We start from the raw sequence: 26615 nt of genomic DNA, 5'->3' as shown, positions 1-26615 counted from the left end.
AGAACCAATGGGATGAAATTAGTTCATAAGAAATTCCGTCTCAACATCCGGAAGAAGTTCCTGACACAGCGGTTTCTCAGTGGAACAGGCTTTCTCACGAGGTGGTGGATTCTCCATATTTGGAAATGTTTAAACAGAGGCTAGATAGCCATCTGATGGGAGAGGCTGATTCTGTGAAGGCTCAAGGGGGTGGCAGGTTACAGTAGATGAGCGATTGGGATGTGAGTGTCCTGCACTGTGCAGGGAGTTGGAATAGATGACCCATGAGGTCCCTTACAACTATTATTCTATGAGCAAAAGGCAGGGGAGAGGGGTCCTTTCCAAGATTCTTTTGAATTTCAAAGGAGGACTAGTTGGGGCCAGGCCTTTCTAGAGTTGCTAGTTCCACATTGGGAAATTCTTGGAGATTTGGGAATGGAGTCTAGGGAGAGAGGAGTTTGAAAAGGTGAGTTGCCCTAGCCAGATATAATGCTATTTACCCCATCCTCCAAAGCAATCATTTACTCAGGTGGGGAGGGGAGAGGTGCTGCAGATCTCTGTTGTCTGAGATCAGTTATAATTTCAGGAAATCTCAAGGTCCCATGTATAGGTTGGCAAACCTAGGTCAGACACCACTTTTGACTTGTATGTCTCAACTAGGCCTAGCTGCTTGCTACTGGTCAACTGTGTAGCAACAATGTAAATAAGTAAGAGTTGATATAATATAGAAAAAGTTTATCCAATGCTTTAAAAGCACAAATACAACACTGTAATACTTCAAGTGTGTGTATCTTTTGTATCCCAGTTCGGTGTAGTGGTTAGGAGCAGTGGTCCCCAACCTTTCTGAGGTTGGGGACCGACAGGGCATCGGGCCGTGCCCGCGGGCCGCGCCCCCGCATCGGGCCGCGCCCCGCGAGCCGCGCCCGCACATCGGGCCGCGCCCCCATTGGGCGCGGCCCGGCCCCGATTCCCTCTCCCCGCCCTCCCGCAGTAAGAAGCTTCCCGGGCCGCAAGCTTGCGGCCTGGGAAGTTTTTTTACTGCGGGGGAGGGCGGGGAGAGGGAGCCGCGGCCCGGCGCCATGTCCTTCGTGGCCCGGCACCGGGCCGCGGCCCGCAGGTTGGGGACCACTGGTTAGGAGTACGAACTTCTAATCTGGCATGATGGGTTCGATTCTGCACTCCCCCACATGCAGCCAGCTGGGTGACCTTGGGCTCACCACAGCACTGATAAAGCTGTTCTGACCGAGCAGTAATATCAGGGCTCTCTTAGCCTTATCCAGCTCACAGGGTGTCTGTTGTGGGGAGAGGAAAGGGAAGGCGACTGTAAGCCGCTTTGAGCCTCCTTCAGGTAGAGAAAAGCGGCATATAAGAACCAACTCTTCTTCTTCTAACTGTAGGAATGCCCCTGGAAATTCCAAATCCAAACCAGGAACCATTAAAGCCTGTGTTTTGCTTATGACTGCTTCCTCAGTGGACCCCAACTGAAAGGCCCCTCACAGTCTTTAGGTTCCATAAAGGGAAACAAAAAACCCAACCTGAAAGACAGCACAGTACCTGAAGGATCACTTACCGTCTTATGAACATACCTGACTGTGGTCACTGTCCGAGATCCTGGCTTGAGTGTCCCCACTTTCTGAGATTAGGTTGGGGACAATACTGGAGAGAGGCTCCTTTCCAAGGGATACCTATCTGTTCCCTTCTATTGCTGTCTTCTGCCCGTGGTTGAAGCCTTTTGGGTTGGGTTGGGTTTGGTTTCCCCCCTCAGTGATCCATCCATTCTGCCCAACATGTATGTATATTTTAGCTCTGGTTTTAATTGTACTGTGTGTTTCTGTTGGTTCTGTTATTTTTTAAGATGCAATTTTATTTTTTAATTTGTCTAGCTGCCTTGGTTGTCCTGATGAGGGCGAAATCATTTGGTTCCCCCCCCCCAAAAAAAAGAAATCCTGTTAGAATACAAAGAATTTATTTAGGTATGTTGAATAAATATACCTGCTCAAAAGAATGCTGACTCTTTTCCTTGGAACAGTATGCCTTATCCCAAACTGTTCTCAAAACTCTACTTTCTTTGATGTATTTCATCCAACTCTCTTTTCTTTGATGTCTTTCCCCTAAAGTTTATATTAAGGTAGTGTTTTGTGAATTACAGGATTGGTTCTGAGTCTCTTTGATGTGCATATTCTCAAAAAAGTAAACTTTCATTTGATGATAATATTAACTGCTTATGTTTTCTTTTCAGATTTTCTTGTTGGAGCTATATCATCATGAGAGAATCAGAAGAGGTATCCTTCAGCAACTTAGATAATGAATGGAAGAGGACAAGAAAACAAAAAGACCATGGCATATAAGAGGATTTAAGATCTGGAACTCTTGGCTATAGCACACCTGTAAAAATGGGGCTTATGCTCTCAAAACAGAAATTACTGTAGCAAGTCATCAAGTCTGGAGTCATGCTGTTGAACTAGAAAAAAGTATTTTTCTCTCTTTTCGACCAGTAAATGGAACATTGATGGAGTATGATTTTCCCAACTTGGAAGCATTCGTTTTACCCATTTAGGCTGTTCTCATGACTACATAAGGAATAGAACATTTCACACTTAATATTGATCACGATGGGCAACTGAACTTGTCCAAACACACAAATGCAAAAATGGCAGATTTTGCAGACTCAGTTCCAAATTGAGCCAGAGCTTCCCAATGCACTTTTCACAATCTGGGAATAGCTGTGCTGTATGGCCGCCTTCTGAAGACCATGACGACATATAAAATAAGGATATCATCTCATTGTTGATATCTTTGAAGAGTCATAAGTAGAATCAGAAAAATGAATGGAGGCAAGGAGTGTGATAGTGGGGACAAGGATGGAGGGCTGCCTGCAGTACAAGTTCCAGTTGGTTGGCAACGGCGGGTGGATCAAAATGGAGTTCTGTATATCAGGTGAGCATTCAAGCAGGCCTGTTTCATTACTCAGAATTCGGGCTGAAGTGTAATATTTAACAAGATGTGTGGAGGTTATCACAAAAAATAAGTTCTAATGATACATAAAATTTACACTTATTTCCTCCTCCCCCCTTCTCTTTTCCCACTGGAATGAATACCTCAGTGTCAGCTTGTTAGCACTAAGGTATAGCATTTTATTTAAGGGGCTAGGAAACGGTGACACCCTGTAGGCTAAATCTGGCTGGCAGAGGATCTTCAGTTACCCCATTAATTTACTGTGCCCGTCTCGAAAGAACTTTCCAGCCACCAGTCAGTGTCCTTACGGTGATTTTTCAGGAAGGGTGGAGCGCCTGCAAGGATCATAGACCGGGGTGAGCATCTTCTCTACAGTCAGTATTGTCTCCAAGCTTTTAAGTATCCTGGTGTTCACCAGAGATTGAAGCAAAACCCACAAAGGGTTCAGTTACACTCTGCGATACAATCAAATGGTGCAGAATTCCTTGCATCATTCTGTTTCAGAATGCTTGTAAAAGGCGGCATGTCAGGATTGTAGCCTTATTTTTATAGGGAAGGGTTTTTTGTAAGGAGAAATTATGACCAAGATGCTGCTGCACCTTAAAGTCCAGTGGACATGCTTACTTGAAAGACTGTAATTGCATGTTTATGTCCATTATCTGCACATATGAATTAGTGTACTTTCCCCTCTGTAGTCTGCACTAGACTAGGTTAGCCACTACTTTGTATTCCAACTTCTGAAGTATGCTTTTGTTCTCCATATTAAATTTAAAAAAAATCAGGCCTCTCTCCCAACCACTTGGGACCCAGCTTTGCTGCTGATTAACTAACAACCACTGTTGAGCGATGATCAGAACATTCATGCTGTTGTGCCGAGATTATGTATTTTGCTAACATGTCACTTAAATGAGGTATGTTAACTCTAGAATCAAGTTGTCCATTTCATCAGACTTTTTGTAAGTTAAATTATACTAACAGGTTAAGATGAAACTCTGTTTTTCATTATGGATCTTCTGTCTCTTGCATTTCTGCCTCTCTCCCCCCCCCCCTCCTTTCTGGAATTATGTTTATGTAACCAGCTATATTTAAGTAGGAAGGAGGCTAAAAAGATCACAAAATTCCATTCAGGTACAGTGGAATTTTGGTTGTTGCCACAGCCCAGTGGTTACACATGCCAGGGCATAAACATAGCTAGTATATGTAGTGCCATAAATCCTTCTGGGTAAGATGGTGGATGTAAACTTGCAAAGAGAACTTTTTCACAAGCAATGTGAAAAAGAGATAGAAGAAGAGGAATTGTTTTCTATACCCCCCGCTTTTCACTATTTACAGTCATCTTCCTTTCATCTCCCTGCAAAGGACCCCCAGGGAGGGAGGGAGTGCTGAGAGAGCTCTGACAGAACTGATTTGTGAGAACAGCTCTAACAGGGCTGTGGCTTGCCCAAGGTTTCTCAGCTGGCTGCAGATTAGAGACCGCTGCTCTTAACCACTACACCAAGATGGGAAATCATGTCTCAACAGTACATCATGGTGTAAAAGTAATGCTAGTGAGTAGCATTCAACTTTTAGAAATGCCTGACTGTTTGGTGCACTTGGCTGTTGAAATCAAAGGACCCAACTGTGTGGCAGTCTGTGATCCTATTTCCAAACAACTGCTGTTTGTTTAAAAGCAGCTTTGGAGGAGGGGAGGACCAGTGTGGAATAGGACTACAGGGCGGCAGGAGGGAGGGCTATCTTTGCCCCTTTTCTCCCATGTAATTTCCTGGCTAGAAATCATGCCTCCTTGCCAAGTGGCAATTAGCCAGCTTTTCCTTCTACCAGGATTAATAGTCTCTTCTTGGGGGCAAACTATAGATCTCTCTTGGGAAAATTCTGTAAGGAAGGCTTAGAACTCCCCCCATTCCTGTGCTGGATCACAAATCCCAGAGCACCGGTGTTTCTTTTAAAAACAATTAAAAACAGCAAGCTTGATCACAGATCTCTTGAGTCACATGTAATTGAAACCTGTTACTTTAAAAAAAGAAACAGAGCCATTTAAGGACAAACTCTTTACTCAGGTGTAATGTTAGCTTTACCTTGCTTGGCAAAAAGTACAAGCAACTGCATTTTTGACAAAATTGACATTACCTGTCCAACATCCACGGCAAGGAAACATGAGAAGATAGATTTAGTCAAACCCAAATACATATTATGATGCTTTGAGAAGGCTTTTAAAAATCATTTACTATTTTGTTTAAATACTTTGTCATAGTTCGTAAGTGCAGAATTGAGCAATTTTCCTCCCTTTTGTAGTTTAATTGTCCTTCCTTTATAGCTTTAACCCTGGCACATAATTAACTTTTATCTTTGCATATTACCACCAGGAATTAACCAACCTAGCATTAATTTTTTTTTCTTGGGTTTTGTAGCTTGCATCTTTTCATTTAATTATATTTCAGGTCACACTATTAAAAATGAAAGTGTTTTGAATAATTATGGGGGGTCATTTTCTGGATGTATGTTCAGAAATTCAGTAGGCCTCAAATACTTCTCTGCAGGTGTTTATTATTTGTTTGTTTATTTATTTATTTATTTATTATATTTGTATACCGCCCTCCCCGAGCGGTATACAAATATAATGATCCCAGGAATGATCCCATCTGTGTGGCAAGCAGCAGCACAGCCAACACCAGAGGCATGGCCACTTGGTTGCAGGTCTGGCACCCACTGACTGAAAATGGGAATCTGTGTGCCCCACTAAATGCACGCACACGTACAACTTCCTCTCTTTATATGAATCTCTTAAGGTAGAAACTGAAGCCACAATTTGATAGTTTTGACAGAGGTGCTGGTTGATAGACTGTTATCACATAAGGATTCAATAAGGGTGGCACTTTGAAGAATAAATATTTTAATTGGAGGACTCCAAAAATATATTTGGATACATTGTATTAGTGTGGGAGCGTCTTCATTCATAGTTTACCACCTTATAGTCCCCATTATTACATCACATGAGTGTAGACCACTGAAGAAGACCCCAAGAGGGGTTGAAATGCATTTGGCTTAATGGTTATTTGGTCATTTATCCATATTGCAAAAAGTTTTGGATTTGTGAAATAGTGTGTGATATATGCTGATGTTTTAAAGTTTTATATGTGCACATGTCTTGAAATAAATATTTGCATGTTAATGTTTAGTATACATTCTGCTGCTGCTCAGCCTTTCATGTTCCTAGCTGGGTTGGGTTGCTTTGTTCCCTGTTTTGTTGTTTCATTGATAGACTTGCTAAGCCACCCAGTGCTTTACTGCTTCTGAGTACTTCCAGTCTCATTTCTCTTCAGCAGTCATTCAGTCTTATTTGTCCTGCAAGGCAGCAGCAGAACTGCATCTGGTTTGAGGTATCATTGAGAAAGCAGCAGGAGTGACTATTTCTTTTAGCCTAGGTGAGAGCTAAATGGTCTAAAAGAAAAGCCTGAAGCCAGCCCTGGAAAATACATAAAACACATCTTTGCCTGACTGTAAATACGATGTCCCGAACATATAAGAATAGTATAATAAAATCAGAGTCTAGTAGCACCTTTAAGACCAACAAAGATTTATTCAAGGCATGAGGTTTCAAGTGCAAGCACACTTCCTCAGACTAAGAACTCCCTACATGACAGTGGGAATATATAGCAAAAAATTAATTCTGTTAAATTAGTAAACTGTGTCATACATCCAAGTACAGCCATATGATAATTATTTGCCAAAACAGCCAATCAATCCCCTGGAATTCAGTTGTAGTTTACAAAAACATCCTTATCCGTTGTTCCTCTTAATATTTGTGAAACACCCTGGGGGGGGGGGGGTGAACAAGTCTGGAGTGTCCAAGTTGGAATAGGGCCAATCAGGTGCGGCCAGAAAATCTGGGTGCACCCTGATTGGCCTTGCCTTTACAGCTCCCACTCTCCTTCCCTGGATGCTAGCCACTTTGTTCTCAGGCCCCTGAGAGAAAGACACAGAGAGCCCTGCCAAACCACAAATGACCCCTGATTACCTGCTATGGCTCCTGCTGAGAGAGAGAGAGAGAGAGAGAGATCTATGCCTGCCAGTGTCCCCTGGGTCCTAGCACCCATTTCATTCCTGGTTGCAATGGGCTCTCTTGCTTGTAGGAGAAATAAAACTCTGTCAGTGATCAAAGGCTCCCACCCCACCATTTGCTGGTTGCCTCATCTGTCACCATACAAGTGTGAAACATTCCTTACAGGAATTCCTTACAGGGTGATTGTAAGCTATTTTGAGACTAATTTAACAGAATTATTTTTTTGCTATATATTCCCATTGTCATGTAGGGCAGGGGTAGTCAACCTGCGGTCCTCCAGATGTCCATGGACTACAATTCCCATGAGCCCCTGCCAGCATTTGCTGTCAGGGGTTCATGGGAATTGTAGTCCATGGACATCTAGAGGACCACAGGTTGACTACCCCTGATGTAGGGAGTTCTTACTCTGAGGAAGAGTGCTTGCACTCGAAAGCTCACACCTTGAATAAATCTTTGTTGGTCTTAAAGGTGCTACTGGACTCTGATTTTATTGTGCTACTTCAGACCAACACAGCTACCCATTAGAATCTATCAGTATAAGGATAGTTAGGACTAAGGCACCTTGAGTTTATTTCCCAGTTCATACCTTTTCTATAAACAAGTTAATACAACTTGTCCTATTCGTTCATCCTCCATCAGCACATATCAAGTTCTAAGGGGGGAAAGTCTAAACTTTTTTGTCCTGGAGTGCAAATTTATGGCTTTTCTTACTACTGTGAGCATCACTTCTTGCCATGCTGAACCTGACCAGCCTCTGCCCTACTCTATTGTCTGATAGCTGGGAGGGGAATGTAGGGTACTGTCCCTGTAGTTTTGGATTGTCTCAGAGCACCTTGTCCAGCATATTAGTTCATTCTCTCCAGCTGAATTTAGATCTTGGGAAGGAAAAGAGGAATTGTTCCATAATCTCATTCTACATTTCCAAGGAAGCTCAAGGGTCACTGAAAATGAAGCCCTGTCCTCCCCCTTAGGGAAGTAGGAAAATCACAACAGCTACAAATTGGCCAAAGCCAGCCAAATTTCCAGAGTCATTGCTAGCCTCTGTGTGTGTCTGTGGCTTTCTGTGTTTAGTGGAATGTCTATGAATGCATATTCCAAGCTATAATCCATCATCCAGTCTAATACTAGTATTAGGGGCCCATGAGTTACCTATATAATACATTAGTGTTTAACAGTCTCAGCTGAATATGGCAGACCTGAACAATGGCACTTTAGACTGCAGTGGGAGAAGTAGTCACATTCCATGGGCAGAAATTGTTTTACCTGCAAAATTAGTCCACTGGATCCAAACACGTCGTCGTCGTAGTAGTAGTAGTAGTTGTTGTTGTTGTTAATAATTATAAACCACCCCTCCCTAATAGGGAGGCCTCATCCTGGAGTTGTGCCCTATGTCACAACACTACATTATTGCCTAAGTATAGGCAATATAACCAACAATTTTACAAGGATTAGGAGCAATGGGTTACTGATAAATGGTTATTAAAGTAGTCATATTATTAAACAAGTGTTCTCTGTACATTAACAGCATTGCATGAAGATCTCTTCTGCCCGCTTAACAGTTGAATATTAGCTTTCTAAAATAAATTTGTATCTTGTAACTTGTTAGAAATAGCTTGATTTAAAATTTGTTTAAAATATATGAATTTGTGAATGGTTATTGAGTTGAATTCTAAGTTTGATTTCTGCTAACAGAAGGAATTTCCATCAGCAGAGTTGAATTTTCCTGCTTTCCCCTGCTGCTACAGCACTCTGAACTCACTCCTAAAAGTTGTTTTGAGTGGACAGAGGACACTTAGGAGCAATGTGAGGGGTAAATGTGAAAATCTCCTACCTTTCCACGGACAGAAAGCTACTTTGGGCCCAGGCTGGCAGTATTTGAAATTGCATCCTCTGGCATTGGAGACTTTTCTCCACAGTGTGAAGGTGTGGACCTCGTTCTTTGGCCTGGAAAGGTTTTGCAGTAGTTGCACAATTCTCCTGTACATTCTGTGTCATCATGTTATGCTTTATAAGAGTGGTAAGCGGTAGAAATGCTGTCTGAAGCTGTCTGTCCATGAGGCTGGGAGTTCGATCCCAGCAGCCGGCTCAAGGTTGACTCAGCCTTCCATCCTTCCGAGGTCGGTAAAATGAGTACCCAGCTTGCTGGGGGGTAAAACAGTAATGACTGGGAAAGGTACTAGAAAACTACTCCGTATTGAGTCTGCCATGAAAATGCTGGAGGGCGTCACCCCAAGGGTCAGACATGACTCGGTGCTTGCACAGGGGATACCTTTACCTTTATACTTTGATGATACTAAGGTTGATACCCTACAACATCCAAGAGGGCAATGGAACATCCTTGAAATATCATGCCAGTAAAATGTAGGCTAGAGGAAAAAGAAGTTAGAGGTATTGTTCTAAACAAAAATCACCTTTATTTAAACTTTTCTTTGGATATTGCCATGGGAATAGTGGGATTAATTGCTCCTTGAATTGTGTATGAAACCTGTCTAAAAATATTGATTAATGTGTATTTGTTGCATTTTCTTATTTTTTCAGTCCTAGTGGGTCTCTGTTGTCCTGTTTGGAGCAGGTTAAAACATACCTGCTGACTGATGGAACATGCAAGTGTGGTTTAGAATGTCCTCTCATCCTTCCCAAGGTAAAAATGGGGTACCTGTGAATAGATTCTAAATGTAAAAGTAATATATATTAAATGAATGTATTTCAGTCCTGCCAAGAATGTAAATGGCTTAAGGAAATACTGCTTTACACATAGAGTGATTGAAATACGGAATTTGCTGTCAGAGGATGTAGTGATGGCCAGAGGAATAAACAGCTTTAAAGGGGGATTAGATAGATTCATGGAGGACAAGTCTATCAATCGCTACTTCCCATGGTGACTAAAGGGAGCCTCACATTCACCGGAACTAAGCCTCAATGCCAGAGCCAAAAGGCAACATCAGACGAAGGCCTCAGCCTCTCTGCCCCGTTGTTGGCCTTCCAGAGGAACTGGTGTGCTGCTGTGTGAGGATGTTAGATTAGATGGACTATTGGTAGGATCCAGTAGGCCTCTTCTGATTTTATATAGAGCATTTCAGAGCTGTTTAAGCTCAATTTCGATTTCAGTGATTTTAGTTTTAATAGCCATTATTTTGTGGTAGAATAGTATTTTTTTAAGAAAAAGAAAAGTGTATTGCTCAGTAGACTAAGAAGTTGGTACAAATGTGGTCCTTTTAATTTTCGTCTTGATTTTTGGTTATAAGCCAGTGTTTTTCCACAATTTCTAAGAAAAACTATTAGCCCTTCCTCCCTTATAGTAAGTATAAAAGCAAAAAATGCCACTTAAGTGCCACCTAAAAATAATCCAGTAACCATTAAGGTATGCTATAGATCAAGTGTAACTCCAGGCAGTTATCATACAAAATAAGCACTGGTAGATAAAATTAATGAAAACATTGAATGTGGTAAAAATCATGAATATATTGACATTGACCTGATTTCTTACTGAGTTTTAGCACTGGTAGTCATGTCACCACCCCTTGAGTGGAAGTAACATACTGTGTACACCTATCTGCCTTTGGAATGAGATGCTACCTTCCACCAGTCTCTCAAAATTTCATCCCTTTCTGCTTGCTGCTAAATATACCTTCATTTTAAAATCCCTCAGGTTCTGATACTCTCTCCCATATTGCCTCTTTCAGAATCCTGATCACTCTGTGAATTTGTGGCGCGATTAAGTTTGCTGCCTGAAGAGTTTAAGTAAGAGATGTATAAAATCTAGGTAGAACAGGCCCAAGCCCTTTAGTGAGTCTTCAAAAGTATGACCCAACAGAGCTGGGTGGAGAATTGGTCATCTTGCAGTTGTTGAATACTTGGAGAGAAATTATGTTTCCAGTGCATTGAATGAATTATTAAATTTCATCTGAAGTGCAAATTACAAAGACAGACCATAAAGGAAACTAATTTGATTGGATTTCCAGTTGATGAGGGAATTCAAGACTTGTTATTGGTAATGTGGTTCTGGTGTTATTTTTAAGGTATTCAATTTTGATCCTGGAGTTGCTGTGACACAAAGAACAGCTGAAGATGTTAAAGCCGATGAAGATGTCACTAAGCTATGCATTCACAAAAGGAAAATTATCGCAGTGGCTACACTTCATAAAAGCATGGAAGCGCCACATCCATCTCTGGTTCTGACTAGTCCTGGAGGTGGAACAAGTAAGTGTTGTTGTTTTTTTGCTTGTTTTCACATCTTCCACCTTCCTGTGCAGACACACATTGGGACTGCACTTGCGCAGGCCAGCCATGGACATTTTGTTTCCTAGCTTAAAACCAAACTGCAGTGCCCTGCCCTTTTTGGAACCAGCGCATGCATGGATTTTCCCACCAAACTAGTCAAATGCTCTGAAAACTGGATGCTCATTCCTTCAGTTTCTTTTTCGCCACTGCAAGAATAGGAGGTTTTTCTAGCACTCTCCATTGTTCATAGTTGCTGCAAAGAAGATTGAGGGTTTTTTTTTTCCTTTCAGAGGAATAGTCTCTGCTATTTAGGAAGAGATTCATTGCTATTAATTGGTCTTTCCTGATGAACTTGAGGTTGTGGCCCCACAAAAATGGCAACCAAGGCAGTTTTCAAGAAATGCTCAAAATGTGGGACTAGATGCCGCACAGTGACAAGCATAAACTTTGTCTGCTGGGCCTACATTAGGCTCATAATGTTTGGGGGGGGGGGGGTGTCAAGGCTTGACACTGAAGGCTCATACATATATAGAGCCTTTAAGCTAAAAGCAGCTTTATGGGAGAAGGCATTGTCCTCCTCATTTCCAACTAAACCAGCTCCTAGTTTGGCGTTAGTACCACCCTTTTCAGCTCCATCAGACAGACCCCCCTTGGTCTACTCAATTCCAGCGGTTCCAGTTACGAAGATTAACCCATTGTATCCAAGGAGAGCCGCTTCACTTATTCCGGAGATAGAAGGTGCACTACAAGACCCACTTTCTCCAACGCCTTCCAAGAAGACTAGATCACACTTGGAACCAACTGCAAAAAAGCACAAAGAGGCTAAACAAAGAGAGAAGGCTGGATCAGCTAGCAAAGAGATGTGGACATCATTGTCCAAGATTCTGGACCCGGAACAACGTGCTGTTGTGGCTCCTCCATGTACTCTGTCACCTCATTTGATTTCAGTTTCAAGTTCCTTCTCTGGTGCTGATGTTGACCCATCTGATTTCCCTTTGGGACAACTTAGGCCATTGGAACTGAGAACTCCTCTATCCTAGCGGTCTGTGGGCCAATAGCAGCCTTCATATCACAGAGATGTTCAACATATGGAGGTATCCTTAGGTGAACCTCTTTGCCACAGCTTAGTCCAGGAAGGCACTTATGACATACCCCGTACACCAGCCGTTCTCAAGCTGGAGGTTAGGACCCTTTTTCACAGGGGTCACCTCAGGACAAGCAGCTTGGCCGGGGGGCACCACTACTATTGCCGCTCATCTTGCAGGAGCCATACAACAGACTTGCAGGGTAGATCAAGATAGAGCATTTGTCTGTCTGGAGCAGCAGAAAAGAGAGAGATCGGCATGGTGGGACAAGTGGCAGAACTGAACTGAGGAAACTCCGGGGAAAACCCAATTTCTATACAATCCTGAACAATGGATCAGTTTCTGAACTGAACTGAACATTGGTCAGTTTTGGTTTAATTTCTGTGAAAGAACACTTGCATAATTTTATGGTTGGGGGTCACCACAACATGAGGAACTGTATTAAAGGGTTGCGGCATTAGGAAAGTTGAGAACCACTGCCCTACATATTTTGCCAAACTGAGGCAAATTTTTCCTTCTGAAAATAAAATGCTCTCTCGCTGACTGAGCAGTCCCAAGTAGCATGGTTTCTTCTTTGTGAAATAATAAAACTAGCTGTCCGACCCTATCAATGACAGAAGATTTGGATTCAGCCCTGGAACTTTATGGGAAGTTGTAAGAGCCCTCTTCTCTAAGTCTTTTCAAAATGGCACTGAGATGATGTTAAATCCAACAAAATAAAGGTATTTTTTTAAACATAGGGAGACAGGGTAGATGGGTTGATGAAATAAAGCTTTGTAGTAAAAACCATGAGAAGGGGACAACAGAGAATGAGGTGGCTGGATGGAGTCACTGAAGCAGTCAGTGCAAGCTTAAATGGACTTTGAGAAATGGTAGAGGACAGGAAGGCCTGGAGGATCGTTGTCCATGGGGTCGCAATGGGTCGGACACGACTTCGCACCTAACAACGACAGCAAGCAAAAACCAGCCGTTGTGCATCTTAGTTACAGGCTTTCAAGAAGATTAGAGCCTTTCTAAGTTTTAGTTCTTCATTACACTGAGAGGTTTTGTTCCTGTGTTTATCCCAGAGATTCTCAACTGGTGTGCCATGGCATATTGGTTTGCCACTGGTGCAGTCATATGGGGTGTGTTCAGCAGGGGGAAAACTTGCACGTGCTTTGGCTCCGAAAAGGGCAGGGCATCCAGTTTGAAGACAGAAAACAAACTGTTCTCAGTCTGCCTGTGCAAGCACAGTATCAATGTATGTCTAGACAGAAGACATTGAGAAGCAACTGTTACAGGTAAGTGCAACTCTATTTCCTTCTGACATACATGTCTTTATTGATGTTTTGTGGAAATCAGTTACAAATGATATTTCTTGATAAAATATTAAAATCATGTGCATATAAAATGTAAGTCAAGATATAACAAGCAGTTAAATCTTGTGGGGTGACTTTTATAGACCTGGCAGCTTACTTGATCATGGTAGCTAAAGCATGGCACATAGTAATTTCTGCTTTGCCCCATTCATGATTAGCCTGTGTTCTATTCTTAGGTCTAGCATCACATATCGTAGTGATAGACCACATAGTTTGTATGCAGAAGATCTCTGGTTCAGTCCCTTGCATCTCCAACTAAAATGACCTTATATAATTAGTCTAAGAAAGACCATTCCCTTTGATAAGCCACTGCTAGTTAAATTAGAATGGGCTTACTGACTAGAAGCAGCAGGGAGATCCTTATGTTAATATATAGAAATGCTGTGCAGGACTTCCATCAGATGATGAAAAGCTAAAATGTTGTGCACTGGAAGAAAGCCAAGCAAGTAGAGAAGAAGGTGATGTCCCATATTGTGCAATAGTCTGATGGAGAATAGCCTTCCTTTTTTCTTATGTACATGGCTGGCCCAAATTAGTGCTCTAAACCTAGTATAGCTGAGACTTTGGGAGCAATAATAGACTGAACAGAAATGAGCCATGCCTTTATTTGCTCAACATTTGTTTGATAACCATTATTGTGCTTTGATAAATTCAAGATAATCTTCTCTGGCTTATTTTCATTTTATTTTCTTTGTAATTGGAGATTGCTTTAAAGGGCGATTCAGAGAGCTCATGGACAACCATGTTTGGATTCTGGGGAAAACACCCTCTGGGTCTCCTGAGTAGTGACATGGCAACATAGTGGAAATCAGGCTAGCATTTCTCCTCAGTTTGTGGCTGGCATAGGAAATGTAATCTCTGATTTAGAGTCCCTCCGGATCATATGTTGCTCTGTATCTGATGTGCACATGCAATACTCTGCTACAGCATGCTTTATTTAGCTGAATGACAATAATTAACATTTTCTCTAAATCAGGTGCAACTCCAATAGTATCTTCACGTGCGACAACTCCAAGATCTGTGAGGAATAAATCACATGAAGGGATTACAAATTCTGTGATGCCGGAATGTAAGACTCCTTTCAAGTTGATGATGGGAGCCTCAAATGCCTTGGGTAGGCTGTATGTGCAAGAGATGACTGGAAACCAGCAGCAAGAACTTCATTCTGTCTATCCAAGGCAGAGATTGGGCAGTAATGAACACGGACAGAAGTCTCCGTATCGGGGCAGTCATGGAGGAATGCCTAGTCCAGCTTCATCAGGATCACAGATATATGGAGATGGCTCAATCTCTCCTAGGACAGACCCACTTGGAAGTCCAGATATTTTCACAAGGAATAATTCCGGTTTTCATGGGGCACCTAACTCGAGCCCTGTTCATATGAACAGAACCCCTTTATCCCCACCTTCGGTAATGCTACATGGTTCTCCTGTGCAGTCATCATGTGCAATGGCTGGAAGGACTAATATACCTCTTTCCCCAACCCTGACCACAAAAAGTCCAATAATGAAAAAGCCCATGTGTAACTTTTCAACTAATATGGAAATGCCACGTGCAATGTTTCACCACAAACAGCCCCAAGGCCCTCCACCTTCTTGTGCTCTTCAGAAAAAGCCATTGACATCAGAGAAGGATCCACTTGGCATTCTTGACCCCATTCCTAGCAAACCAGTGAATCAGAATCCTGTTATCATTAATCCAAGTACTTATCATTCAAATGTCCACTCTCAGGTACCTGTGATGAATGTAAGCATGCCTCCAGCCGTTGTCCCTTTGCCAAGTAATCTCCCTTTGCCAACTGTAAAACCTGGTCATACAAATCATGGGAGTCATATGCAAAGAGTTCAGCACTCTGCTTCAACCTCTCTTTCACCCTCACCAGTAACATCACCAGTTCATGTGATGGGATCTGGAATTGGAAGGATTGAGGCTTCACCCCAAAGATCACGGTCATCTTCCACGTCATCTGATCACGGAAATTTCATGATGCCTCCAGTAGGACCACAGTCATCTTGTAGTACTATTAAAGTTCCTCCTCGATCACCAAGGTCAACCATAGGATCTCCTAGACCATCCATGCCATCAAGTCCTTCCACCAAGACTGATGGACACCATCAATATAAAGACATCCCTAATCCATTGATTGCTGGAATAAGCAATGTATTAAATCCTCCAAGCAATGCAGTTTTTCCATCCGCATCTGCTGGAAGTGGGCCCATGAAAAGTCAGCCTGGCTTGCTGGGAATGCCTTTAAATCAGATCTTGAACCAGCACAATGCTGCCTCTTTTCCAGCTAGTAGTTTACTCTCAGCAGCAGCCAAAGCACAGCTAGCAAATCAAAATAAACTTGCTGGTAATAATAGCAACAGCAGTAGCAACTCTGGAACAGTTGTGACTGGTGGCAGCAATGATGGACATAGCACTTTAAACACCATGTTTCCTCCTACTGCCAACATGCTTCTACCATCAAATGAAGGGCAAAGTGGTCGAGCAGCACTACGAGATAAGTTGATGTCTCAACAAAAAGACCCTTTAAGGAAAAGGAAACCACCTACCACTACAGTGTTGAGTTTGCTTAGACAGTCTCAGTTGGATAGTTCTGGAGTCCCCAAATCTGGGCCTGATTTGATAAGAAAGCAGAACCAAGCTTCATTTCCCATCACTTCTATGTCTCAGTTACTTCAATCCATGAGTTGTCAAAGCTCTCATATGAGCAGCAATAGCACTACTGGTTGTGGGAGCTCAAATACTGTTTTGCCTTGCTCTGCTAACCAGCTGCATTTTACAGACACTAATATGAGCTCTGGTACTCTTCAGAATTCACTGACACAGAATATACCTCTAAGAGGGGAAAGTATGCACTGCCAGAATTCAAACACTAACTTTGGCCACGGAACTAGCCCCGGTCCAAACCACCATCTTACAGGCTTAATAAACCAGATGCAAGCCAGTGGGAATTGCGGGGTACTCAGTCAATCTGGAATGGTTTTAGGAAACTCGTTACATCTGAACCCAGCTCAGCCAAGAATCCAAGCAGCCTCCACTCCAGTGATACCAAACAGCATTGTGAGCAGTTGCAATCAAACAAGTCCTGAAACAGGTATGTTTCTGGCAGGTATCTGTGTTTCTGGGAGTTTCAGTGAGAGTATTTTAAAATATGAATTCTATTGCCTCTCTTCAAGAGAAAGGAATGAACATTTCAGTTGCATGTTCTTAGTAATTTGGTACATCACAAGTGTTATCTTATGCACTGTCCAAGTATGGTATTCTCTAAGTGTCATTGGAGCTTTCTTCTTTAAAAGAAAGACATTGTTTAAGCTTCAATTCCTATCATTGTTCTCTGATTGTGAGGAAATTCCTTCTAGACATTTTGCAATAGAACTCATATGTAGTTGATTCTTACTTGAATCTTAGTCTGACCCTTTGTTGATATATTAGCAAAATGCCAGTAGGAACATGTATAGAAATGTGCCCAATGTATCGATAAATTTGAACACGGACAGAAGTCTCCATATTTTTTTAAATATTAAATATGCACAATACAAAAAAAACCATACCAAAATATGACATTCATAAACTCTTACCATTAGTCTGATGCCAGATAAAAATGTTTTCCATAGCTATTCATATAATATCTATTAGTACACAGAAGTACCAAAACACAGCTTCAGATCTAACAAAATTATAATACTTCATTCAGTAAAAAGGTGCTCTAAATTTTGCTACTGTTTCACCAATAAAAAGCTCATACCAATATAATGCCTTATAATGGACAATATAACACAGCGATAGATAGAAATACTAAATAGCAACTAGTCCTGCTTTTCGAGGTATAGAAAAGTGGGAGTCAGTGGAAATGATTTTTTTTCTTCAGAATTAACAAAATTGTGATTGATAGGGATTTTCATTTTTGAATGAATACACTGAAACAAACATTTTCCCTCAGGACCTCTATGGATTATGTTGAAGTTTACATGCTGTTTCAAAAACTTTTATTTATGTTCTGGTGGAACTGAAATATATTTAATGGATTTTTCTGTTTGATTTTATGTTTGATAAATGTTGTGTTTGAAAAATATTTTCTCTTTTAGAATGAAAAGCTTTTTAAGACAATGCTTTTCACAGTGGAAAAATATGGGAAATTCAGGGCAATACTGGGGGGGGAATCTTAATGTTTTTCCTTTCAGAATGAGTGAAATGAAAGACATGGTTTTACTCAAAATATAGTATGGAAAAATTAATATAAGACAATCTACAGCATTAAAATGATAATTCCTAGACACAGATGACATTTTCAAGAATGTTTTTATTTATAAGTAAATAATTTTGGCAACAACTAATGTCCTGTCATGTTTACTGATAATGCATTATTACTATGATCGGTGTTTTCTATGTTAATGTGTAACAAAGTCAGATGTGCTGATAGTTCTAGCCATCAAGTCAGTATGCATGGCATTACTTCTATGCAAATAGTACTTTCTTTTGCTTATTACAGAATTTGTTTTCCTCATTCAACTCCCCCCGCCACCTCTGAGACTGTAGAAATTCCAGCAGATGCTGTGGTGGCATAGAGCAGTTTGTAACTCTTTATTTCTCATCTGTATCCTACCTTTCTCACCAGTGGGGACTCGGAAGGGCTTACATCATTCTCCTCTTCTCTATTTTATCTTTACAACAAATTTGTGAAGCAAACTTAGGCTGTGTGTGTGTGTAGTTGGCCCAAGGACGCAAAGCTTCAGTGGCATAGCAAGGATTTGAATCTGGGTCTCCTTAATCGTATTCCGACACTCTAATCATTATACATACTCTCAAGTAATGAATTGTGATACTTGTGTGATTTTTCTTATAGAAAATTAAGGCATTTATACTTCTAAATTCCATAAATATGTCAAATAGTACAATTCTACATGCTGTGTAATAAATTATATATTTTATGTTGTTAGAGCAGTAAAAGAAGTTTTGCTTTGATAGAAACATAAGTATTGCATATGTTTCAATTCACCCCCCCCCCCAATTTCTATTCTCCCCACCCAAATATGTGGGTGTTTGTATTTTCCTCCTCCCCCCAGCTTCACAATTTACAGAAATTTTACATCTCTACTTAGGAGACACTCTAACCATTATACATGTTATTTCTCAAGTAATGTGAATACTTGTGAATTTTTCATACATAAAATGAAGACATTTATACTCCTGAATTCCATAAATGTGCCAAATAATTAAATTCTACATGCTGTGTTATAAAAGACACATTTTATGTTGTTAAATCAGTAGAAGCAGTTTAGGTTTGATAGGAACTTAAGTATTACGTATGTTTCAAATTTTCATTCCCTTTCCCTCCAAGAAAAAACATTTTTTCTCCCCTGGCATCCCAGTTTCCAGAAATTTTATTTCTCTACTTTGGGGACATTCAAAGACAATATTGTTTACTTGATGAGTAATAATTGGCCCGGCTAGAAATATGCAAATGACTGCTCAAGCTGCAGAACGTATGAATCAGTTCTTTGCCTAAGGCTTTCAGTTTGGCATTGACCATATTGACCATTGACCATATTGAAAAGAGATTTCTTGTCCTAGGTCAGACTCAAGGAGACATACATTTTTTTCAGTTTCTAAGAGCCAGAGTTTACAGCCACTTGTTCCATTTTTGCATGACGATTTTTACAAGAGAATTTATATGTGCAGTGGCTTGTGTAAACTGCCTGAAGCTAGGCATAGCTCCACTTGAAAATAAGGAACCCCAGTTTGGGGACTAGTTCCTCTTGACCTGAATAAAGCTTTACCCAGATCTCATTTGTCATCACAGCAAGATTTTGGAAGTTTCTCCTTACTAATATTTGGGCAGTTGGCCCCTCCCTGATAGTCCATTAAGCCTCTGTAGCTTCCTGTATCAGTTCAAGAGATGAAGAAGAGTTGGTTCTTATATGCCACTTTCTCTACCCAAAGGAGTCTCAAAGCGGCTTGCAGTCATCTTCCTTTTCCTCTCTCCACAACAGGTAGGTGAGGCTGAGGTAGGTGAAGCTGAGAGAGCCCTGATATTACTGCTCGATCAGAACAGCCCAAGGTCACCCAGCTGGTTGCATGTTGGGGGGGGGGGGGCACAGAATCAAACCCAAGTTAATTCCCTAGTATATGCAGTTAAAAGATCTGGAAGTAGGAGATGTGAATGACCACTACCTGAGACCTTGGAGAGCCATTGCCAGTCTGGATAGACAATTCAGATTTGATGGCCAAGAGTCTGATTCAGTATAAGGCAGTTTCATGTGTTCAAATCTGGGTTTAGAATGACAGAACAGTTATGAATCTGAAGACTGTCCAAGCTCCCTTTTTAAGGAGAATTCTGGCCCTGCCCCATGATACCTCAGTGGCTCTTTTACAGACTGAACATGGCCTACCCTCTTGTGTATATTGCTTTGATTATAGAGCAAGGAGATGAATGCTTCAACCAGCCACTTTTCAGGGCAACATCTTATCCTACTGCAGAGAGAACACCAGCTGGGTTATGAGATATAATCAGATTCTTCGTGATTTCTTACTAGTTAATTCCCACCATGTCTCAATTTAGATCGGTGGTTCTCAACCTGAGGGTCAGGACTCTTTTGGGGGTTGAACGACCCTTTCACAGGGGTCGCAGCACAACAAGCAGCTTGGCCGGGGGAGCGCCATCCACACAACAGCCTTACAGGGTAGCTTGAGATAGAGCGTTCGTTTGTCTCGAGCAGCAGAAAAGAGTAAGATTGACATGGTGGGACAAGAAACATAAATGAACTGAAAAATCCCGGGGGGGGGGGGATTATATACAATCATGAATAATGGATCATCATGCCATTGGTCAGTTTCAGTTTAATTTCTGTGAAAGAACATTTGCATGATCTTATAATTGGGGGTCACCACCATGTGAGGAACTGTATTAAGGGGTCACGGCATTAGGAAGGTTGAGAACCACTGGTTTAGATGGTGTTTCAACAGGAGTCTCATAACCAGCTCCAGATTTTCCCCATAGTTTGGACTGATGAAAAGGAACCATAATAGAACTTTCTATCCTTTTAACTTCCTATCCTTCCATTAATTCCATACATTCAGAATTTCTTTCACTGTTGCACATTTTCAAACTATGTAGCCATGTTATCAGGTCAGTACACTTGAAAACATGTTGACTATAACCTGTTTCTCTGTGGTGCTTTAGAAATAAAGACCCTTCCTCATGTTCTGTTCTACTCTCTTTATGGAGAGGCTTTATCCTGATTTCTTGCAGCTATCTTAGCTAACCTTGATCTGTGTACGTTGGTAGAAAAAATTGTTTTCCTTCTAGCAGATGTAGACCTGCACATCACCCAAAACATTTCATTGTATGGTTGAGTCACTATGAAAATTGAACCAGAGCCATGCTCAAGGCTCAACTTGCTGCAGCTTGACTTGCATGCTTATTATGGTGATTGTGTCTGGAGGTGGAGGAAATTTTATCTTTTTCTTAATTTTTATTTAACTTGGTTTTTACTGTTATTTCCTGCCATCCCCTGCATTTTATGTATACTTCACTCTGAGATAGTAACAGCCTTTGGCTGTTTGCAACAAGTTACTAGTACTGTGTAAAATGCCTGACTATAAATGTCATGAAATCCCAGCACAGGCAAATGTGAGATAAAATAAGCAAGAAGTGGAAAGCCTCTCTTTGTACAGGACTGTGATAAGCCAGGATAAGAACCTGTTGAGGAATGCAGTTGTGAAGACCTGCCTATAAATAAGACAGAGTGTTGGATAGGGAAAGGTGCTAATGACCATAGATTCTACCACATTCACTTCATCCCAGCAGTCCTATACAAACCCCAGGAGATCTGGGTCCTAGTTTTGCAGGGCATACATGGACTAATACAGTGGGGGAAAGGGATGAAACTAGATTTCCTACCACTTCTGTCAGAGGAGCTATGCTTACAGGAGCAATTTCACCTCTATACACAGCAGTACAGCCCCCCACCCCACCCCAATGGCTGGTATCCAATTGGATCTCATGACTCTAGAGATCAATTTCCTACACAGGTACTTCACACATGCACAGGTCAGCTACCAAAATATTTTTGCTAGCTTAGAAACAGAGCCAGAGAGGTGCCTCAAATTAGAGTCACAAAGGCCATTCCCGCCTAAAAGTCCTGTGCTGTGGGGAGTAGCCCTTCTCCCTTTTTCAATTCTCCCTTTGCCACCTTGAGAAGAACAATTTTGGATATCTCTTTGAAGAACAGCTAAAACGTGTTATTCAAAAGATGCTCCATCTGTTCAACCAAATTGACATGGACGGATGAGCATTTGATATGTTTACCCTGTCCCGGTGAGAATCATAAAGTCACAGCATGTAAGCAATTCACCCTGAAGTCCCACACAGATTGTGCTTCCCTTTGGGAGAAAGCTGTATGTGCCTCTGTGCACATGGCAGCTAAGTCATCTGCCCCAAGCAAACAACCAACTTTCTCAGCTCCCAAACCTGTTCAGGAGTGTCTTTCCCCCCTTCACTTGATCACAGCTGCACACTTGGCTCCTATACTAGATCTGACACATAACCATTCCTGATTCCCGGAATGGGCTCCAGCCAGATCTTCTTCAGAACCTCCTCCAAAGAAACATAAATTAAAATCTAAACATGAGGTTCAGTGTCCAATTTCAACGGATACAGCTACTTTGGATCCAAGAAGATCACAAAACAAGGAAATGCATCAGTCAGTTCTGATGCCTACTACAGAGGCCAGTGAACATACAATCCATGTACCCTTTGTCAAGATGTCGTTCACCTGCCCAATTCACAATTTCTTGTGACCTCATAGTTCTAGATGGAGCTGCATCAGAATGCTTTACTAGATTACCAGTTCCAGCACTTTTGTGGGTGACTCCAGTTCCAGAACACAACACTCCTGCCTTCTGGTACATCATTCTAGGGATTGACCTGTGCCTCTAGATCCAACAATGGAACAAATAGGCTATAATATAAGGTCCACCACAGACTCCATGCACCCCTTTTCCTGGCCCATTGATTTATGGTTCCAAAGAGGATGAGGAACAATTCATTTCTGGATCAGAGGTACCTTTCAAGACATCACCTGATAACACTGTAGGAAATCAAGACCCAATATCCCCAAGCGAGGACCTACATCTTTTTTCAAAACAAATAGAATGGCACAGTCACTAGACACTTAAGTAATTTGAATAAATGCCAGACCCAAAGACAGATTTCTTGTGCATCTTTACCAAAACACTCTGGGATTAGTGGCCTTCCCTCTCGTTGAGGTCATCTTAGATATGGTGAGATCTGTTTGGGAGAAACCATCATCCATTCCTGCAACAACCCACAAAGTTGAAAATGTGTACAGGGTGCAGGAGGAAGGTTGTCCCTTTTTAACCCATCTTCCTCCTTGATTGCAAAAGAGATGAAGGCAAAGTGGCTTACTACTCTATACCAGCAGACTAGCAGGGTAGGAAAACTGAGTTGCAAGACTTACACTTTGTAGTCACTGAACTTGAGGATCTCTAATTATCAAGCTATAATGGCAGTCTATCAACTGTTCCTTTGGAAAAATATCATTCCCTATATAACAGTGGTCCCCAACCTTTTTATCATCGGGGACCAGTCAACGCTTGACAATTTTACTGAGGACCAGGGGGGCAACCTTTTGCTGAGAGACATCGCCACCAGCTGAGCCCCTGCTCCATGTCTGGGGGCGCTGCCAGCAGTAGCTGCACAGTGCCACGCTGAGGGGGAGCCCCAGCCATGGCGGCCACTGGAGAGCACCAAAGGTGAGCCAGTGGCAGAGTGGCAGGTCAGCCCCTGAGGCAACAGCCGGGGAGGAGGAGCCCCAGCTCGGTACTGACTGATCCACAGGCTGGTCCCGGTCCCCGGACCGGGGGTTGGGGACCACTGCTATATAGAACTCCTGGGTGACAAGAGATCTTTGGTTAAGGTCATCCAGACGAAGGCCTTCCAATTATTTAAGCCAGCCTTTTTCAACCTTTTGACTATGGAAGAGCCCCTGAAATTATTTTCAGGTTTTAAGGAGCCTTGAAAGTGGTGTCAGCTGGCCATTGGCTCCCTGCCACACACCCCAGAAGTGATGCCACCTGAAGTCTTATTGCTACCCGCAATAACAGGCAGGCTCAAGGGTAACTGAGGAGCAAGAGACAGGAGGTGGTTTAGGGTGGGAGTAGACAAGCAGGCTCCACCCTCTCTCCAGTGCAGAAACCATGAGAAGCCCCCTTGGGAGAGGAGAGGGGAAGCAGTGAAAGTGGCTAGTTCAGCTTGTGATCAAGTCCCCTAAGGAAGGAGGGAAAAGGCCACAGATAACAGATAGCTTATAAGCACCAATTAAGCAATGAAAAAGAACAAGAAAATTAACATGTTAGACAAAATGCTTACCACCACAACTCAGTCTACTATATCCAAATGGCTGTGGGTGATCATTAAAGTCATTGGTGAGGTAGCACTGAAAGCAAGAGTTTAAATGGACAAACCCCTAAGGAGTTGCTATTAACAAGATACATCTGTGTGACTAAGGCAACTCTTCTTAATGAGAAACCAAGTGAAATGGGGCAATACATTATCAAAGTTGTCAATTCAAACCATCTCAGTATTGTGATTACAAAGGAAACAAATCCAAAATAACTGAATCTTGCAGTCACAAAGTACAGAATTAGTAACAAGAAACAATAAAGGCAGTCAGTCCCAAACAGGTTGTCACTGAAGAAACATCAGGGAGTAAGGTTACCAGACCGTAGCCACACGGCTAGGAAAACCCACAACAGCTTCAAGAAGGGAGACAACAATGGGGACAGGAGTGCTGCATTCCATTTTTTTAGTAAATCACTCACCCCACCTTCTCGTAATCCAGTTTGCTAATCTCTCATGTAGGACTGCACAAGACAGCGATGAAGGTTTTGCACTTACCTATAGCTGATGTCTATCTAGTTGTCCCTGTGCAGGTGCACAGCCCTCTCTCCTGCCCCTTTGTGATCTGCATAATTATATGCATTGACCCATGGCAAGAGAATTGAGGGAATGAGGGAGAGAGGCTCCTCTGGTGGCTGGCCTGCATGTGTACCTGCACAATGTGCTGGTTATCTGGGCAGACGTTACCCCCTACCCTGAGACGGTGGTGTGGGGCTGTGTGCACTGTGGCCAGGTGTGAGTAGGAAGGGAGGGGAGGTTTCAGACAGAGTTTTGCTGCTGGTTAGAGGGTTGTATATTTTTGTAATTGTATTTTACATGGTTTTATAATTTTTTGAAAACTGCCACCACAGGTTCCAGGAGTGGCGGTCAATAAATGCAACTATTAAATAAATAAATAAGCACAACACTATTATCCTTCTACTCATATCAAATAGGACCAACCCAAACTGTTGATTTGAAGCAGGATCATATGACTTATCGGGTCAAAGCCTGCACCTGCTGGTTGTTGACACAGTCTCCAGTATGCCCCACAGGCAACAAATGGGGCATCCAGGCCCCAGCCTGACACTTTTACTCTCCCCGGGAGCTTCTAGGAGGCATGGAGGCAATTGCAAGGTGCTAAAGCAATAAATAACACAATAAATCACATCATTTTAATTTGTATTTTCCATTATTAAAAAATTGATAGTTCAATAGCAAGGTTATAACAAAGCAAAAAAAAGTTATCTTCATTATTCAAATGGAAGTTTCAGAACAGTTTTGATGATCTTAAAGCAGAGATGCTATGGAAGTAGGGGAGGGAAGAGTTGAAGATTAGATATTGAGGAGCAGAAGGAAGACTCCAGCAGCAAAGACCAGTACGGGAGGCGCTGCTTCAAAGCAAAAAATAATACAAAATATCTTAACTAATAAGGTGTTTGATAGTTCTTCCATAGTTCTCTTAAAGGTATTGGAGGTGATTCAGTTATAGTATTGGTGGTTTTAGGTGTGCACTTTTACCAAGAAGGTACTTATTTGTTCGTTTAACCTGAAGAATCAAGTTCATAGTTGTTGTCTGTCACAAACAATCAAAAAAGTTGCATTTAACAGAAGTGAGGTTTGTTTGGGGTACTATTTTATCATCATGGGCAAAAGTCAGGATTCTTGGATAATGTTTTTTTATTTTGAACTAGCAGCAAATCGCGTTGTACCCAGGACTACAACGGGCGCTATGATGCAAATCTTCCTGAGGGCTGGCTACATGGCAAAAGCTCCTGCCCACTCCTGGATTCTTAAGGCCCCACCTCCAAACCTCAAGGAACATTCCTGATCCAGGGGTCACCAACCTCCAGCTGCAGCCTGGAAATCTCCCAGAATTGGACTATAGAGACCAGCTCCCCAGGAAAAAATGGCTGTTTTGGAGGGGGGGAGTCTACAATGACAACTTATCTCCAGGCTCCTCGAGAATATCCAAATTTAAGGGGAATGGATTCCAAAATAGTCAGTGAGCATGTCAAAAAAGACTTAAACCGTCCTCCTGCAACAGCTTCTTCTGCCTGTGCTCTCGCTACATCTCTTTCAGGCAATGGCAATTTGTACATCTTGGTGTAATGGTTAAGGGCAGTGGCTTCTAATGTGCTGAGCTGGATTTGATTCCCTGCTCCCTCACATGCTGGATGACCTTGGACTAGTCACAGTCTTGTTAGAAACTTCTCACAGAGCAGTTTCTCTCAGAGCTCTCTCAGCCTAACCTACCTTACAGGGTGTCTGTTGTAGGAAGACAAAGGGAAGACTATTATAAGCTCCGCGGAGACTCCTTTGGGCAGTGAAGAACAGGGTATAAAAACCAACTCTTCTACTAGGAAGGTCCTCCTGGGAAGCTGCTACTGGGAAACTGTCCCTTCTCTCCACATGTCCCCATGGTCTCATGGTGCTTCTGTGCCCCTCTACAGTTTCCCCATATTCCATGCCATTGGTTTCAAAGTTGCTTTGTTGTGATGGTCTTGGAAAGACTGCATCAAGACCAAGGTGGTATCCATATGGAAAGGGGA

The 26615-nt window shown here is 42.1% G+C and overlaps 1 protein-coding gene across 5 annotated transcripts in view; it reads left to right on the top strand.

Moving 5' to 3' along the window:
- Positions 1-26615, top strand: part of MBD5 (methyl-CpG binding domain protein 5) — a 180663-nt gene that overhangs the window by 115810 nt on the left and 38238 nt on the right. For all 5 annotated transcript variants that reach the window (XR_013228094.1, XM_077320116.1, XM_077320113.1 and 2 more), the window contains 4 exons: positions 2219-2916; positions 9533-9635; positions 11014-11194; positions 14635-16758. Coding sequence is in view for 4 of the 5 variants with exons in the window: in XM_077320116.1 (XP_077176231.1) it covers positions 2804-2916; positions 9533-9635; positions 11014-11194; positions 14635-16758 (2521 nt within the window). In the remaining variant the exon portion in view is untranslated. The remainder of the gene's footprint in view (positions 1-2218; positions 2917-9532; positions 9636-11013; positions 11195-14634; positions 16759-26615) is intronic.

The sequence above is a fragment of the Paroedura picta genome, chromosome 2, assembly GCF_049243985.1.
Source record: "Paroedura picta isolate Pp20150507F chromosome 2, Ppicta_v3.0, whole genome shotgun sequence".
Lineage (NCBI taxonomy): Eukaryota > Metazoa > Chordata > Lepidosauria > Squamata > Gekkonidae > Paroedura > Paroedura picta.
The sequence above is the reverse complement of the archived record's forward strand: the minus strand, read 5'-3'. Positions and strand labels throughout refer to the sequence as shown.